General features: G+C 36.0%; 1 protein-coding gene across 1 annotated transcript; it reads left to right on the top strand.

Moving 5' to 3' along the window:
- The first annotated feature begins 1140 nt into the window (after nt 1-1140).
- On the top strand, nt 1141-17941 carry LOC107086974 (probable palmitoyltransferase ZDHHC20). The gene is made up of 13 exons (XM_015378292.1): nt 1141-1262; nt 2246-2272; nt 2405-2499; nt 3414-3534; nt 5751-5820; nt 7327-7359; nt 8630-8750; nt 9009-9141; nt 9227-9353; nt 12123-12209; nt 12308-12387; nt 16731-16777; nt 16863-17941. The coding sequence occupies exons 1-12, from the start codon at nt 1145-1147 to the stop codon at nt 16772-16774; spliced, it is 1056 nt and encodes a 351-aa protein (XP_015233778.1). The 5' UTR covers nt 1141-1144; the 3' UTR covers nt 16775-16777; nt 16863-17941.
- Nucleotides 17942-19631: the final 1690 nt, after the last annotated feature.

The following is a 19631-nucleotide window of genomic DNA, read 5'->3' as shown; positions in this document are numbered from 1 at the left end:
AGACTTAAATGTTGTAACTGTAAATATACAGCCATATGTTTATATTACTGTTTTTATGTATTTTTTTTTTACTGTTTTCAAGGCTGCACGTCTAAAAAAATGAAATTGTCTAGAGAGCTGTTCTCAATGAAATTCCTTTTTGTTTACACTTGTGTGTACAAAATGACAAAATTAATCTGTCTAAGTCTCTAAGTCTAAGTCTTTGTCTAAGTCTAAGTATACCTTTAAAACATAGATTTATAAGGCCAGGACTTGATTATTTGAAACATTGTAACATTGTAACATTTTAACGCATAAATAAAAGCATGTATGAAATTTTAGTCCCAAACGGGAATCTTTGTACTCCCTGTTTCATGTACACCTGTAAATCTAACACACAAGCTGTATCACAGACATTTTGTCCACTGGGGATATTCAAGCTCAAACATAGTGCTGGCTGGTAGGAAGGAACTAGGACCAGGAACATAGATTATTTGTGTATGTAACTAGTTTATTGACAAAAGCAATTATTTTAATTGCACTAAAGGCTCCATATTGAACAACAATTTTTAATGCTTTATGCAGAGCTGAACTGTCATAGTTCTGTCAGTATAAGAAATTAAGCTTTATGTTCAGTTTATAGAAAATATTGTATACATTTTTTTTTTACCATATTTATTGTAAAGATTTGTATAATAATTAATGCTCATGTACTGTTTACAATTCGATAGCCTACAAATAATTTATGGGTTTCCAAAGTAAATTTTTAACCATTCAACCAATCAGATTGACAACCTAAATAGCTGGATTAAAACCAATAAATATAGATATTGTTCTGATCAATTTATTCAATTACCGAGGAAAAGGATGTTTTTGAAATGAAAATTTCTTTTTAGTTGATATATGGGCTTCACTTGAAATGCGATTGATTGTGTTTAATTAATTAAAGACCCTGTATTTAACTAAATTAAAATTTTTAATTGCGTCCCACCACGAATGTGCTTCTGCCCCGTCTTGATTGTTAAGGCTATGAGGGAGTGATACATCTTGAACTTGTTGTCTCTTTGATTTTATGTCGGAGTGAACTATCTTACTATTATTGCATCTTTGAACAGCGCTTATAAATTCTCGGCTGTGACGTCACCCCCAGGTAGACGGATTAAAGATGGCCCCTTCTCATGCGCTGAGGTGCTGTAAACGGGCTCTGAACTGGATACCTGTCCTGTTTATTAACCTGGTTGTCGCCTGGTCTTATTACGCCTATGTGGTGGAGCTCTGTGTGTGTAAGTACGCTACTTGTTAATGAGTGTTTCACCGCGTCCGGGCTGCATATATGCGGATGTCTGACTGATTCAGGGGATTTCAACTTTAATAAGCGGGTTGAAGTGAGGTTTAAAACCAGCCGCTAAAGGACCAGGGCAGGGAGACAATACCGCACGGATTTTATATGTTTGAACAACTAAATAGCTCGAAAATATGCATCTGATGATAACAGAAACCGGTTTAACATCGGTGTAACTGTTACATTTGCATCTAAGGAGTTGGATCCTTTTAAAATTTTTATATAATTTTACATAATCATTGAATTTTCTTTTTAAATATTTTTGGAATAGTTCTCTTTACTATTTAAATGATAATTCTACACAAAAAAATAAATAATTCATATGGCAGAAGCCAGGCAAGTTTTTTTCTTTAACAGATTAATTGGGGAAAAAAAAACAGATTAATTGGGGAAAAAAATAAATAAATAAATAAATATAATATAAATATGTTTTATAAATACAATACATTTTTCTTGTCATCTACATACTGTGATGTTTTCTGTATACGAAAATTGTTCACCCTCTAAGATTATATAAATTAATTGTTTGTATAATCAAACAGTTTTCTTTATTTTTCAAATGTACCCTGGATCAATTTTTTTGTGTGTATTTTATGATGTTCTATATTGTTTGCTCCAGTATCTCTGTTTTTTTATTTTAAATTTTTATGCTTTCTTGATGTTTTACCATACTATTAATACAATCTATGGTTATGCATCTATTAGCGTAGATCTAACAGCTGTGGTCAGATCGGGCCATCCATGGTCCTCAGACAAAGCGCCCTGTTATGGGTGGCCCACTGCTGCCCGTGCCAGGCTGCAGCCGCATGGCGCAAGAGAGGAGGCTGTGTCTCTGTCTGAAATGTATTCATACATTTCCAATAGCATCCATTCACACTCAATGACCTTATATACATATATATTTATTTTCCTTTCCCCATATAGATACAATCCCAAATGATGCGGAACGAAGTAAGTGCCTGTTAACACACCACCTCACTAATCCATTGTTTGTTTATTAAGTCTAACTGAAAGTTTGATTTTAGCAAAGTTATGTAAGAATGCCTGAATAACCAAAATAAAACATCTTCTTTCCCTCAACAGTCAGCTATTTGGTCATCTTTCATATTTTCTTTGCCATGTTCATATGGTCCTACTGGAAAACGATCTGGTCCAAACCTGCCAGTCCTTCAATAGCAGTAAGCAAGCGATGCTTCTTCCTGTAAAGATATATATATATATATATAAAAAACAACTTCAAAATTCTTTTTAGATTATTTGACAAGTAAAAAATATAATAATTGCCAGAGAATACACTAAGTGGTAACTCATCCCCTAAGTGTTTTCAAATAAATATCTGAAAAGTGTGGCATGTCTTTGCATTTTGCTGTCCATCTCTGTTTAATTCAAACCAATTACTAATCCCTGGCTTCCTTACATGTTGCTCTCCATTGTTTACTTTCCTGATTTCTGTCGCACCGTCTTGCCAGCCAGGGGTTAGACCCAGCTTTTTTGCCAGTGGGAAGGAAGCTAAATGCCGATTCTTAGCTTATCGCCCCATTTTATTGTATCAGCCAAATGATTATAGTGTAGTTTCAGTGGGAAAAAGGCTTTGGAGCACTGTTTAATTCATCATCTAGACACAAACCACCATGACATGGTTTATCACCAAAACTAAGAGTATTGCCTGAGGGAGCAAAAGGTCAAGTGGAATAATCTGTTGATCGGGGAAGTTTCTTTTGGCCGCAACACATCTGAATTTTCTAGGAAGAATAACAAGGAAAAATAAAGGCCCTCAATGGAAGAAGGTTTTCTAGGCAAATTACAAAAAAGTAGAACTCATTGTTTGGCTATAGTTGTATGGATAAACGCTTTTATAAATAAACTCTCCACCTAACACAACAACAATTAAATCCTAATTCCTGACCAGAAGGCCTTTTTTGTTCTGGAGTTTCTGTAAATGTATTGACTCAGTGGTACTGAATACAAACTCATGTCACGCTTTTAAGATGTCTATTTTGTGACATTTGAAAAGGGGTTTGAATATTTTTTATTTTTTTGCAAATCACAAAGTGCTGGTCGCTCTCTGACTCCTGCCTTGTTTGCCCGTTAGTTTGCCCTGCCCCAAGCAGAGAAGGATCTGTACGAGAAGGAGCAACGAGCCGAAGTTCAGCAAGAGATCCTGAAGAAAGCGGCCAGAAATGTACCTGTGTACACGCGCACAGCTGGAGGAGGTGAAGCTTTAATCTCTGTTTGTGCTGAGAGAAAAACCCTCCTGCTGAATAACTGTATTCTAAATGGAGGAAGAGATCAGTTCCTCAGATACACCACATTATATATAATTAATAGAAAGGAAACCTCATGTATCAGTTGCTACATTTTGTCTTCCTGTTTACAGCATGAGTGCAGATCATGCTGACTGTGAGATGTTCCTTTTTTTTTACTGACTACTAAACTGGTCTTTCTTTTGTTTACGGAAATGTAGGAGGGTTAATTAGACTCCAGTACACCTTGTTTTCTCTGTGGAATTAAAACTAACTCAGGGGCCCTGCCTCCTATGGAGCTATACTACACAATTAAAAAAAAATATACAAAAGAGATGAGTAGCTTTAAAAATTCTTTAAATAATTAATATCTAATTAAATGCTTCAATCAGGTTCTTTTCTGTACACTAGGACTAGGTATGGGCTGGTATGAAATTCTGAAGGTGTTAAAACCTTTAGCAAAAATATGTTATAAAAGTTACATGTTTAATTTGAAATGTCTGAATTAAAAAAAAAGAAAAAGAAGAAAATCCAAATGCTTGCTAAGTTGTGGGCTGATCTTCAACATAATCTCTATCATAGTGGGCTTTAACTGTCAGTGGTAGCTATTAATAGATCACAGGTGTCATGCTGTTATTTTATGCATGACACCTTATTTTTCGTAGGCTTCCACTCCCTCTGCAGTGTGCGATTTCTGCCTCATAATGCAAATAGATTATACAGCAAAGGGACTTACTATTATCGGTAGTTTTTCTATTGGTTTTAGTTCTGAAGTGGGGTTTAACATGGATATTGTATGCTAACAATTGTTACATGCACAGAGAGCTAATAGAAATTACAAGTATGAACTAATGAACACATAATCCACAACTACAGCTATGGAGACCTTCAGTACTATTGCCTTTCACTCATAACTAATCAAATACACAATCAATCGACTAAAGTTGTGACCAGCTCTATTATCAAACCATCTGCCTCAGTAACACAGTGGTTTAGTTTTAGACTAATGCCTGATGCTAAAGGTAGATTGCTCATTTCAAAATAACAAACTCTAGAATGGTGTTAGCAAATAACATTAAGTGATACTACTACAGATGTATCCCCTTCTCTGCCTGTCACTGTCCCAAAGCACATCTTGCTGGTAGGGGGTCCTTCCTCCTCCAAACCATTGCCGTCCATTTTCTTGGGGTAACCAAAGTATTTCCATATAGCTAGGGCTGCAACTAACAATAACTTTGCTAAGCGATTAATCTGTTGCTTATTTTTTCGATTAATTGATTAATAATCGGACAGTAAAAAGTTCCTTGAACTTGAAAAGTTCATTGAATATACCTTGTATATTTGTTTAGCAAATTTGGTATATTACAATATAATAAAATTTCTGTAAACCTATATCCTCCCAGCAGCTGTAAGACTTTATACAACCATCACTGTTCCCAACAACCTCAATAAGTTGTTAGATTGACGCTGATTTTTGCAGTTTCTTAGTCAATTAAATAATTTGCTGCTGTCATTGCACGTTTTTGTTACACAACTCTGGTGTTGCTACTATTTGTCACATATACATTACAGTAAAAATGTCTGTAACTGTTATTGATTTTTTTTTTTTATTCTTCAGTTACAGAGTAATATATTGTAAAACACTGTACAGTACAATACTCTGTTTTAACTTTCATATTTGTTATTTTTATGCACTTTCTATGGTGCACCTTGTGTGGCTGCTTCTACTATAACCTTTGCTGTTATAAACAGCACAGTTTCCCCATTGTGGGAAAATAAAGTATTTTCTCTTCTATAATTACTGCTCTAAGTGGGTTGCTCTGTCAGTTAAAGGTGTATTTTGCAGTCTCTATACTGCTGTTAACAATTGATTGGTAAATTAGTTGTTTTTGTAAGATTTGGGAGGGATTCTGGATGCTTTCCTCCTTCACTCTTTATACTACCTGCAGAGCAGAGCCAGCGGCTAGGGGTATGTGATGTTGCAGCAGCTGCTACACACGCCCTCTGGGATCTGTTCACTTTTTCTCTGCTGGTTTTAGATTTTATATAACGCTGAAACTGCAGGTACATTATAATCGAACACTTTAGAAGTTCAAACCTTTTTCATACTGTAAAACTGTTAAGATGCCTATACCTACTCAGGACTTATAATTTTATTATTATCCTGCTTGCATTTCTCTCCACAGCCATCAGATACTGTGATTTCTGTCAAGTTATAAAACCTGATCGCTGTCATCACTGCTCAACATGTGAAATGTGAGTTCCCTCCCTTGATTAAATACCCTTTGTTAAGGGTTGTTTTTAAACGATATTAAGAAGTGTCTATAAAGTTTTTGTATTCTTTTTTTTTATTACGAGAGCTTTATCTGTTCATTTAAGGTTCCTACAAATTACACATTTTAATCACTGAGAAACATTAGGCCTTTTACGTTTGGATGGACTAGGTATCCCACTCTATTTCTGTTGGCTTATGAGGTTATTTTCATCCTAATTGATCATTAGGTTGGTTGCTCTTTGAACTTGCTTGCCATAGCTCCTCTGGTTTAGCTTAATTTTTTTATTTCTTTTTGTAATTTTGTACATTTCTATCACACCTATTGCTATGGCTTCTGTACTTTCTTCCTTATGTTTATCTCTACCTGTAAACAACAAAAGAAGGGATTTTTTTCCACACTGTTCAATGATTGTTAACAAACTACTTGATCATCTGATTTTGTTTGCATTTTTATCCTGTTGACTTTTTTCTAAACAAACAGATTATTCTATTCTAGTTTGAGAACAGCCCATTACCGCCGATTGTGGTTCTGATCATTGTTTGGACTAGCTGACTCATAAATATGAACAACTGTGACCTTTGATCAAACCAAGTGGTTATGAGTCAGCTGCTACTGGATATTATCGGCTGGGATTCACATGACCACATCTAAAGATAGTACATCATAGAAATGTACTTTATATTAATAAAACTGTCACAGCGAGCTTCATGTACCAGAGGATGTGTGGAAAAGCAAAATAAAACCAATTACTGTTAGAATCTTTAGTTTCTTTAATTATAATTATTTTACACCCTATATATATATATATATACACAATATATGATATATGACTAGAGCAAAAGCTTCAGTAGGATTTATTTCAGATAAAAAAAAATGTTATGTATGTACCGTATTTTCCAGACTGTGAGCCTCTACTTTTTCCCCACGCTTTAAACAATTCGGTTCATAAGAAGGTGCGGCTTTGTTGTGGATTTTTTTTAACCCCCAGAGCGGGAAGTCAAAGCTGGAAATGAAATAATAATGGGCTAATTTCCATTTGGCATGAGAATATGCTAGCAGCAGCCATGACGGAAACAAATGTCCTGAATTCCCACATTTAGCCATTTATTTGTTGCATTAAAATTGCCGAAACAATGAGGAAATTTGGCTAAACTCCTGCAGAGCTGAAATAGAGCCAGCGAAGCCCCATCTTTCAGTAGAAGCTCTTACTGCTGCTAGCAAACAAGCTAACGGGAGCTAGCATTCATTCGTCCCTACTCCAGGGGCGATATGCAGAGCTACCCCTACAGATTTGGTGGGAGACAGTTCAGTGGATATCAGCGGCATATTGCCCGATGCTGCTTATATATGTACACTTTCAGTTTTTTCAAAAAAACTTAGTGGGCGTAGCTTATAGTGAGGTGCACTCTGTAGCCCAGAAAATAAGGTATTATTTAAACATATTATTCGTAAATCAATTTAATTTCTCTTGTTTCCATTTGTCAAGGTGTGTGCTGAAAATGGACCATCATTGCCCTTGGTGAGATTTTGAAAATTGGTGCATAACACATTAAAGGGGTTATAGAATGCAAAACCAAGTTTAAATTGTCTTAAATTAATAACAATAGTTCAGTGGGTGAAATGGACGTACAGAGAGGTTCAAACCCCATCGACACCTCCTTTCTCTACAAAACTCACAATTCCGAACTTCCACCATAAATCGGGCGAATCCAAATGAAGGCCCGAGTTGATGTAAACGCGAATATGAATAGAGATCGCGAAGATGTAAGACACTAGTTTAGCTGTTTAGCCTAGAGTTCGGTTTACTTCTACAAGAATTACAAAGCAGGCAGTTACTCTATTGAAAATGAGCCAGAACCATGGCCATAAATGCATGGTTCCAGGCTGCTCGGAGAAAGGGGACATTTTCACAGTCTTCCCAAGGATCCGAAGACTCAACAGGCATGGATTATTTTTGTCTATCAGAAGGTCTCTGCAAAGTTTGATGCTCAGCTGTTCATTTGCTCTAAGCATTTTACAGAAGACAGCTTATGTCTAGGGTGACCAGCTGAGGACGGAGCGACCAAACCAGACCCAGTGACTGTATGCTGTAGGCCGCCAGTGTCCAGGCTACTCTCACCGGGTCTGGTTCGGTTGCTCCGTTCCTCGCTGGCTCCCTGCCCCCGTCCGCTGGGGTTCCTAGTCCAGCCCCAAGGCTTACGGTTCGGTTTGAGTGCCCGGTGTGTTTCGACTACGTGCTGCACTGTAGTCGACCAAAGTCCCGGACGATTTTGGAATTCCCCCCGGACATTTTTTTTAGGTATGAAAAGTAGGACATGTCTGGGGAAAAAGGGGACGTCTTGTCACCCTACCATATCAACAATTTCGATGTTTCAGTGAGTGAGTGCTAGTTGCTATGATGCCTCTTTGCTCAGCAGCTTCGCTCGTTGTAAACCATCCAATCAGAGCACAGCTCATCTAAATACTCATGAGCTTAGCATAAAAGGAAGAAAATGTAGTTTCATTTCAGGGCTTTTAACCAGGCTTGCATTAGGGCTCATTGAACAGCAAATATGCAATTTTTAGCCTAACCAACATTACAAAACCTATTCAGAGACCTTAAGAACCAGCACCAAATACCCTATATAATCATTCTATGACCCCTTTAAGCAGATATATTTAATATGTTGGTTTTTAGATTCATTATTATGAAGCCATATAATTTTGTAGTGAATGACACATCTTTCTTTAAACTACAATCCTATATTGTCAGGTTTTCTCTATTCTTTGTCTCTGAATTTGTTTTTCAGGGTGAATAACTGTGTTGGGTTTTCAAACTACAAGTTCTTTATTCTATTCTTGGCCTACGCAACGCTCTACTGTGTTGTCATTTGTGCGACCGTTGTGCAGTATTTCATCAAATTCTGGACGGTGAGTACAGAAACTTCCTCTGATGTGTTTGTTTCGTAATTCACCTCTGTAAAAGTGTCAAACAGATGAATTGTTCTTTTGAGGTTATTAAATCTAAAAAAATAAAAGTGTAGCAGTTTTTTTTTTGTTGGTTGTTTTTCACTTCAAGGATTTTCTAGAAACTCTTAAATATGACTACAGAAATCTAAAACATTAAAATTTAACGCAGAAGGGAATATTTCTCAGTGTTTTTAATTGTTTTTTTCTTTCTGTTTTTAGAAAGAACTTCCTGACACACACGCGAAATTCCACATCTTATTTCTATTTTTTGTTGCGGCACTCTTCTTCATTAGCATAGTATCACTTTATAGCTACCATATGTGGCTTGTGGGGAAGAACAGAACCACTATAGGTAAATATGAATCTGTTTAATATGACAGTTTTTTGTTCTTTAAAAATTGATTGCTAACTTAAGTTAAATCTTTTAATTTTTTTAGAGGCATTTAGAGCTCCTGTTTTTGCAAATGGTCCAGACAAAAATGGCTTCTCTCTTGGCTTTAAACGAAATGTAGCTGAGGTGTTTGGAGAACAGGCAAAGTACTGGATTTTCCCTGTTTTCTCAAGGTGAGTCTCAAGATATTTCATGATCCCTTATGAATTGTTCGTTCTAAAACAGTCGGGCTGTTTCTCGTTTTGTGTACTTCTGTGTTCTCATGTGCTTGTGCGCCCGTGAAATGTCATCAGCCCCAGCACTTTTCCAGTTCACAAGAACACAAGACCAAGAATGGAAAAAGTCCCTGGATATTGTTTTTGTCCACCCTTAACTAAAAATATCAACATATTCAGTGAATGCACAACGCTGCCCTCACTGAATTGAAAAAAAAGTAATGGTGTATTATTATCTAGAAACAATAACAGGAGGTGAAATGCAGCCCAGACAAGCTTTGAATGTGGTGACATCACAAGTACGTTTCTGTTTCAATTAACCCAGATTTATCTCTTGTTTTCCCTGAGTCCATACTTTCCTGTGATCTTGGCTAGAACGTGAGGCCATACTCTCATTCTTGTGAATTGAGAAACAGCCTTAGGCTTAAAATTAGCGAAGCACAGATATTGATATTACTGTTATGGCTGATGATGGATATTTCCTGATGCCATGTTTCACCCCCCCCTTTGGATTCTTTAAAAAACATCAGCAGTGCTGCTATCTATTATCATGACCTGAATTATAATAACTGTCACACGAATAATGTGAGAGCAACAGCGGTACATAGTAACATTCTTGCCTCAAATGATCTGAAAACCTACAGTACAGAACAAAAGTTTGGACACACCTTCTCATTCAAAGAGTTTTCTTTATTTTCATGACTATGAAAATTGAAGATTCACAATGAAGGCGTTAAGACTATGAATTAACACATGGAATTGTATATTTACAAAAAAGTGTGAAACAACTGAAAATATGTCTTACTTGAAAATATGCGATCACTCTCTTTCTTGGTCAAATAGCCCTTGGGTCATTGTCCTGTTGAAAAATGATGGTCCAACTAAACACAAACCGGATGGAATAGCATGTCGCTGCAAGATGCTGTGGCAGCCATGCTGGTTCAGTATGCCTTCAATTTTGAATAAATCCCGAACCTTGTCACCAGCAAAGCACCCCAACACCATCATACCTCCTCCTCCATGTTTCACCATGGGAACCAGGCATGTAGAGTCCATCGATTAATCTTTTTGTGCATTGCACAAAAACACAATGGTTGGAACCAAAGATCTTAAATTTCAACTCATCAGACCAAAGCACAGATTTCCACTGGTCTAATGTCAATACCTTGTGTTCAAGTCTCTTCTGCTTGTTGCCTGTCCTTAGCAGTGGTTTCCTAGCAGTTATTTTACCACGAAGGCCTGATTCACACAGTCTCCTCTTAACAGTTGTTATAGAGATGTATCTGCTGGTAGAACTCTGTGTGGCATTGACCTGGTCTCTAATCTGAGCTGCTGTTAACCTGCGATTTCTGAGGCTGGTGACTCGGATGAACTTATCCTCCGCAGCAGAGGTGACTCTTGGTCTTCCTTTCTTGGGGCGGTCCTCATGTGAGCCAGTTTCTTTGTAGCCCTTGATGGTTTTTGCGACTACAATTGGAGACACTTTTAAAGTTTTGCCAATTTTTTGGACTGACTGAACTTCATTTCTTAAAGTAATGATGGCCACTCATTTTTCTTTATTTAACTGCATTTTCCTTGCCATAATACAAATTCTAACAGTCTATTCAGTAGGACTATCGGCTGTGTATCCACCTGATTTCTGCACAACACAACTGATGGTCCCAACCCCATTTATAAGGCAATAAATCCCATTAAGCTTTAAACTTATTAAACCTGATGGGACATCTGTGAAGTGAAAACCATTTCAGTGACTACTTCTTGAAGCTCAACAAGAGAATGCCAAGAGTGTGCAAAGCAGTAATTAAAGCAAAAAAGGTGGCTACTTTGAAGAATCTAAAATATAAGACATATTTTCAGTTGTTTTACACTTTTTTTAAGTATATAATTCCACGTGTTAATTCATAGTTTTGATGCCTTCAGTGTGAATCTGCAATTTTTATAGTCATGAAAATAAAGAAAACTCTTTGAATGAGAAGTTGCGTCCCAAATTTTGTTCTGTGCTGTACCTTCGTAGAACAACGGCAACAGAAATGGCAACTTTTAACCTATAACTTAACCTATAACTCTGAGCTCCGTCAGCGCTGGGACAGCTGTCAGTCTGAAGAACGCGCAAATCTGGACCGATGCACGCTCAGTAAAGAGGAAGGGGCGAGAACAACATCCAGGATTTTGTTCCTTGTCTGTCTTGTGTGCTTGTCTGTTGAAGCAGTGCTGGGGCTGAGCTTGATAATGTTTTAAGAGCATATGAGAACTCAGGAGTACGCATAATGAGAAACGTCCTAAGTTTCTTTTTGGGAGAAGTAACTGTAACTAGTTATTTGACTGTTTCTAACGCTGCACATGACCAAAGTAATACCATATGACTGACCCCCTCCTGAAACGAAAACCACTACCAAATCGAAAAAAAATAAGTGATTCACAGACATTAAAAAAAAGCTGTGTGTCCAATCAGAAATATTTGTTTTCATCAACTTGATGTTGCTGCTTGAAATATTTTAAACTCAAGCGAGTAAAACATTGAAATAGTGAAAACCCAATTTTGCAGTCATTTATTCAGGTCTTCATTTAACAAAAAAAAAATTGCTTTGAATTTGAATGAACTTATTAAAATCTAAATTACTGAAATATGTCAAAGTCTTGTTCAGACTGCTGAATAACATTTCTATAAAATTGAAGCGATTATAAATGAACTAGCATGCTCATCAGTATTGTTTTAATATTCTTCAGTCAAGGAGATGGACATTCCTTTGTCACCAGGCTGGTTCACATAGACCCTGAACAAGCGAACAGCATCCTCCAGCAGAACGGAAAAATGTCTGTATTTTATTTTTTTCTATGTATTGTTTTTTTTAAGAGACACGCATTTTGTGCCTCTTTTATCATGCTAATCACTGTTGTAAATTAACTCACAGCCCCGTGGATGGAGAGACAAACCTTTGTGTGGTGCCTGATGATGAGCCTCACACAGAGGATAACTGCAAGAACAAACCTGGTAGGCTTCTCACATTCTGAGTTTGTGTTCCGTTCAGTTACATTTGTTTTTTGTAAAGATTTTACTTAGCTACTGGTTACTTATGCGGTTTAAATGATAAATTACAATGGGTGAAGGGCGCAAACACTGCCAATACATATCATAGCAAATTCAAAAGTCCTGTAAACAAATAAGGCTATCAAATACAAACATTAAACTTAAATTACACATTCATAGAAAAAGGCTGCAAGTAGCTAAAAAAAACCTTCAAATTAAAAAACCTGCAAACTAGCTCACATTAGTTCTCCAGACCACTAGGGGGAGACGGTCATCAACACTTTTTGGGACAGACCATTAGTAAAGTAAATGCATAAAAGGGAGAAATATATTTTTTTTCCCTTGGTCTTGTTTGTAGAGATGAATTTCTACTAATGTCTATGTGTTGATTACTTTAATGGTAATGATTCCCCCCCACCCCAGTGGTCTGGCGCTCTTCCCTTATGTGAAGCTTGTTTGAAGCTTTTCCTTAACCCTCAGTTGGTTTTTTTTCTTTTTGCTAAATTTCTCGATTTGTTGTGTTTCTGTTTATGTTCAGCAGAGTATTTTGTTAGCAGTGTTTTATTTAATTTTTTTATTACTCAAAATTGATTTATTTCCTTATATAGTAAGTATTCATCTTGTAACATACATTATGTTACTACACGTTAAAGTGTATTTTTAACACTACAATAGCTCTTTTTTCTGCCTTCATTAATTATTTTAAATTGTTAGTCACATAGATAACCAACACCACTCTTAGTTTTAATTTTTATCAAAAAGAAAATGATTCAGCCTTGTCCTCATTTAGTTTTCTCGCACAGGTGATAGAATCTAGAAGACTACTCAAGATCTGATTTGATTAAGGGCTGCGCAACATTGCCCCCCTGTGATTATAGTTTTTGAATGCATTTGTTTTGCATTTATTCTAATAAAAGTTTTTACTTTCTTAATATGTGTTTTACTTTGATGCTCTGGCACTGTTTGGTAGAAAAGGGACTTTTTTTTTCTAGTGTGGAGACTGGAATTCTTTTCAGGCATCTAAAAGTTCCCTCTAAGTCAGAGAGAAATGTTGCAAACGGTCGTTGCAGCATTTTAGTTCAGAAGTCAGCCACCAGATCCACTTAGCCTTTGATCAGTGTGCAAATTCTGGTCCTTAACATGTGGTGTTCCATGATGGGGCCTTCTCACTGTTTCTAGCCTGAGATCATCCCTGAAAGAGACAATCTCTTTGAGTTATTATCTCCTCCTCAAGCCCCGAGGGGGACAGGGTCACATGCTCTTTTAGGAGTGTCTTGTGAAAAAATAGTAGAGAGGGGATTTTGCGTATATTGGAGAGGTGATGCAGATAAAACTGTATCTTCTTCAATCAATGATCACGCCAATATCAGCATGGACATTGGCCCTCAATGTCCAAAATTAGTAAATTGCTTTGTGGCCCAACACTGGATTATTAATCATCAACTACAAGGGAAAGATTGTCTCCATTTGTACAAGTTGTTTACTCAAATGGAAAACCTAATAATCTCCGTCACAGTCTTTGATTTGATTTATAACTACAGGAACACTACAAATTAAAATAAACACAAGGTACTTAAAAAACAAAACAAGTAAAATGAAGAGGAATACATACGTCCTTGGGATAATCTATGATAATATTTGGTTTATTAACTCCACTTCATTTTTGCGTTGGAAAATGCCCACTGGATCCGCAGAAAAGAGGATGTAATATAATATAGATATGCAGTAGTAGTCTTTGGTAATATTTGAGTCGATAAAGTTTTACTTAATCTAAAATGAACGAATATCAATAAAGATTTGATGTAACAGGATTGAAATTTAATTAAAACCAAATGATAATGTGAGGATGAGAGGCTTCTGCTGTAAAGCTACTGGTCATCCACCAGGCAAGACAGGAGGGTGGAGGGGGAATAGGGAACCGGCTAACAACAGCTAACCAACAGGCCAAAAACACACTGTTGCAAGCCAAGCTGACTCTTGTAAGCTAGCAGTGGATGGTAACCAACAGGCCGTAGATCACAAGATGTCAGGTCATAGCAGGATTCTTTAATAAAAATTCCTTTTACTCATAAACTACCTGCGCTACCGGCGCTTGCGACTCACCATGAGACTGAGTTGGCGGAACCAAACCACTTTAAAAATGGACTCGAGAAGAACACAGGAGGAGCTGAAGGAGGGAGAAAAAAGAAAATGCAAAGCAAGACACACCTTGGTGGCGAAAGTGGAAGTTCTTAACATTAAAGAGGCCCTACGGAGTTTTCTAATGATACTACAGCCTGTGGCCAAATAACAGGACTGTTGCACTTTTCTGCTCATTCTCGTAGCTTGCGCTAGTGCCTGAGTTGAGCAAAATGCCAGTCGCTTCTGAGGATCCAGAAAATCCATCTCGAGTATAACTCTTCGCTTGTTTGCTAGGTTTGAACCTTTAACATGGATGTGCTTGATCCGCAAAAACGGCACCGGAACTTTCAACCCAAAGTAAATTTAGGAAAATAGGCTACAGGCTTATAGATGCATTGGCACTGGACTACTAAGGTATCAGTCTACCCATCTAACAATGTTTTAGTCATAAGGGGTCAAATAAAAAGGCTATTTTAAAGATGCATTTCGGCAACAACATAAATAATGTCTGTTTAAGACAGATTAAATAAAATATTTGTCACGTCCTACAATTGCACAACGTAAGACATCAGCATAATAGTTTCAAGGAACTTTTGGATAAACCAATCAGCATTATCTACTTATTCTCCTCGCCCAGGCAGAAATACCTGTTAAAGAGTGAATTAAAGAAATAGTTTACTGTACAATTGATTCAGTAACGTCGCGCTTGTAGAGCACCCTCAGAATGTAGAAGCTCAACATCATCTTACCAGCAGAGGGGGAGGAGCTTAGGAATCAGACCCGGCACAGCAGTGGCAGAAGGACACCTCGGATGTCTGGCCAAGACAAATGAATTCATCCATTTTTAAAAACTAGTGGCAGATAAAAGCAACAGGTGAAATTAAGGTTTTGGGTCAAGGCTTTCTTCAAAGATTGGGATGTAGCCACCTTACCAGCAAAGTAAGACTGCAGCTCTGGAGTTTCCACCACGTGGAACATGATGTCCAGCTGGGATGTTGGAGAATCTCCTTTCTAGACTGGAAGTCAGATGGAAGAGCAGAGAAACTGGCTTGCAGTTGGTTTTAAAATAACTGAACCAGGATGTGATGTTAAAAGGATGAGCTGCAGTTAAAATTTTGCTGTTATTCAATTCCTCAACATCCCTTTTAAACTCTTTTGTAAAAAGAAGCTAATAACAGAAAGCTGGAATGAAAAAAATATGATCTATCTTTGATTGATATGATTGGTATCAGAACTCTAGCTGGAGTTTTTTGATAAAATGAAGGCTTTAAACATTATGTGAATTCCTGATGGAACAATTAACTAGAATAACCAGCGCTCGAAGTAATATAGGAAGTCTAGATTATATGATGGTCACAACTTTTGAGGGATACTTTTTTTTTTCTTTTGACAATCAGTATAGTTGAACAGGGATAGAGGGGTGGTCTTTATTATTATTATTTTTTTTACAAATTAACTTATTTCTAAAAGTTTAACCAGTTTCAGTTTTGTTACAAGCAATGAAACATAACATTGATCTAGATACTGATTTCACACTAAACCTTTAAAATACTTTTAACCGTGACAGAGTCCAGTTTCTGGAACTGATCAGGCCAGTATCAATCCATCCTGGACCCTTAGGTCAGAGAACAAAAACATTACCTGATCAAATTTCCCGTTCTGTTTGTTGTTGGATGATCGGCTTTTGATTTTTTTATTTTTTTTCTTGATCAGCTCATTACACAAATATGCTGCCTCTGAAACGATTCTTTCCATCTGCATAATAGTTGGCCTGGTCTAAAAATCTTTATGTGAAAGCAAACTTTTCACAATCCCTGAACAAACTTATCCTTGTGTGAATGCTGCAAGGATGATAATCTTCTTAACTACAATGACTTCAACAGAAATACCTTGACTCTTTTAATTACATTTTCTTGGTTTGTGACTTAAGTCATATCAAGCAGCTATTAACTATACGTTTTGAAGTGAGAAAAAAAAATTAAGGTTTTTTTAATAAAAATAAAGTTCTTTTTCATCAATATTATGACAGAATTCCCAATCAAATATTGTGAAACTTTAATCTTATAGCCAAAAGTTATTAAACGCAATGGGACCACAAATGGAGCCCTGGGGAACAGTCTTTAGAAATGTCTGAGTGGTTTAAAAAATTTTTCTTCTCTTTATGTTATTTAATAATGTCGTTTCAGATGGAGGCCAGATAGTTACCGTGACCATGGACACTGAGCCTTAGAAGGTATGTTGACTTTTTTTTTTTTTTTATACAACATGATATCTCTTCTAACTTGTATCATGTATATTCTGCTACACCCCCACCCAAGGTCACGCACGCAGCCCTGTATAGATTATCAGCTGAACTGCCTTAAACAAGGAGCATCAATACCTCCAAGACCATCCGTGGCATCAAAAAAAGAAATACTGTTGTGATGGCAACGAATGCTTTAAAGCAACTTTGTAGACTGCAACAGTCTGAAGCTGAGGAGATTTGTCTTTGTATCTACTAAATACTTTATTTTTTATTAATTTTATAATCTAAAACCAATCTCTGAGATCCAGCTTGTGTTTTTACCAACTCTCTGAACATTATAACCATTTAATCCATTTCATCAAGACATTCGTCCTCTTTCAGTATTCGCTAAATCTTTAGGGGCTTTTTGTAGAGCATCTAAAGCAAGACTTTTTTGGTCAGATTTAAATGATTAGAAAGCCCAACACTATGGCTGTCTGTGACGTACTATAAATGGGCCGTAATTATAGTAAACTGTTGGATGATCTTAGATTTAATTTGTATTATGTTTGGAAATATTTAAAACGGTGTTGTTTACATTTTTCTTATCATCTTTTTTTTATTTCAACTATGAAGAATAACTCATGACTGAAAATGCAAGGAGGCATCAAGCTTGTGGAATTCAATACACTGAAAAGTCTAAAATGCTGCAAAGTAAATAAAGAAGTTTCCATTTTTCATCCTGATTTGTTTTTGTTTTCTCATAGTACAGAGTTTATTTATTCTTAAGCAACAAAAAAAGAAGGAAAAAAAACACTCCAATTGGATAAACTCAGAACCAGCGCCATTTGTTTCAATGTTTTCCTGAGCCAAAACCAGGAGATTCCTGGATAAAAGCTTTTATACCTTTGGAGACCATAATCCTGTCTTTTAAGGCGGTCCTTTTTCATGAGCACATTCCTTCTAGTGGACACAATGAACAGCTCTTTATGGGGTTTGACTGATAACTTATTTATAGGATGATATCTGATATGAATTTACAAGTTATTTATAATTAACTTCACTGACTGTTTAAAGCACAATGTGTTTGCTTCAGCTGCTAATTTAACATTTGTAAAGAACTGCTTTTTTATTGCACAAACTTGATTCATAAATGTACTGATTATAACAATAAAGCTCATTAAAACAAGTATGAATGGTGGTATGAGGTTTTTTTCTTTTTTTTTATAAATATGTTGCCTCAGCACCTAAGAGTTGGACCTCTTTAAATCTTTATCTCGGCAACACATCTCAGGTTATTGACATTCCAGTCAAATGAGGTGCTTGACCTTTCTCAGGCAACAGAGCAAACTTTAGCTTTATTCGTGAATTTTATATTTCATAATTAGCCTATCTGTGATCCAGGATTTAGAGAATGGATGACTGTGATAGACATTTAACTGGTAAACTTTTTTTTTTTCCAAGTTATGTTTGACAATAAGTACCTGAATGTGGAAGTTTATTTTAATGTCTATAAAAAAAAAGTTATAAAGTATATTTTATTTTAGCCAAAACGTTATTTTTTTATCATTCAGCATTTTGTTTCAATCCATACTTATTTGCTGTATTTTTCTTTCCTAATTTTTGATTGTTTTTCTTACGCTTGAAAATGTTTTTTACTTTTTTTTAAAAATAGTTTTTACTGTAAAAAAATATGTATTCTATCAGTTTAACGTATAGAGTTTTCTTCTTAGGGAAAAAGATTTTAGGGAGTCTTGTTTTGTTTTATGTGCTCCTAAAAAAATACTTTGTCTTGGACCAACTATTTAAGCAATAGTTGAGACGGTTTGCAGTAAATTCAACCAGAAGATAAATATTGCCTGGTGCTATGGGTGTTGTACGTTCTGAGAAGTTTCATTTAAAAATTGGGATGAAAGTTAAAGGACTTAAATGAATGGATTCTTCTCGGTCTGATGTGTTTTCTTCTTCTTCTTTTTTTATTTTTATTTTTTTTTTAACAAAACAATAGATTGCAAACTTTATCTTCACATACAAATAAAACACAATTGAGAAGGGCTTGGTATGGGGGTTGTTATATAGTCTTTTTATGGAGGCTTTGACCTATAAATCATCATTATTAATTCCCTAGAGGGGGAACATTTGTCACAACCATCATCACATATATTCACAATGAAAAATATAAAAAGACACAAAGGAGAATTCGAAAGAAAAAAGGCAATATACTTAATTACAAGTGTTAAGAATTAAAGCCCTTTGTATGCCTTTTGTAAAACCCTTTATTTCATTTACTTTATTGAACCGAATAATACTACCTATCTGTCATTTTTGCACTAAGTGGCACAACTGGCTGATTATATTAAATAATGCTCCAATGTTAATGTTCTATTAGTTTATCACTGGAGCTCACTAACTTCAATTGAATCACTTGCTAAGGTAGGCTAGCAACAATTCAGTAGACTTGTTAAGATATCCTGGCTCCGGCTGTTGGAAAAATAAATTATGTGTGGTACTCAGGCATCCATACAACTGCTTTAAATTATCAATATCACCTAATAATTACAATTCTTAAGCTCATACAGGACCAAAATAATCTCACTCTCCTCGCTGATGAAAATTTGGTCAACCCAGCATGTCGATTGTTTGAAACATAATCTGACTATATTTTCTAATTAATAATTATCTCACCACCGTGGGAAATTATAAAGCTTTGATTCTTTATAATAAATGTACTTTCAATGCCCTAATGCCCTCTTTATCAGGTTCTCATTTGGCTTAAAACTAGCAGAATGAAAAAACAATTAGCAATCAAAGCAAATATACCGTAAATTCTCTAATATTGGCCTGTATTCCATTAGCGGCCGGG

Source organism: Cyprinodon variegatus, unplaced genomic scaffold (assembly GCF_000732505.1).
Source record: "Cyprinodon variegatus isolate N-32 unplaced genomic scaffold, C_variegatus-1.0 Scaffold169, whole genome shotgun sequence".
NCBI classification, from domain to species: Eukaryota; Metazoa; Chordata; class Actinopteri; order Cyprinodontiformes; family Cyprinodontidae; genus Cyprinodon; species Cyprinodon variegatus.
The sequence above is the reverse complement of the archived record's forward strand: the minus strand, read 5'-3'. Positions and strand labels throughout refer to the sequence as shown.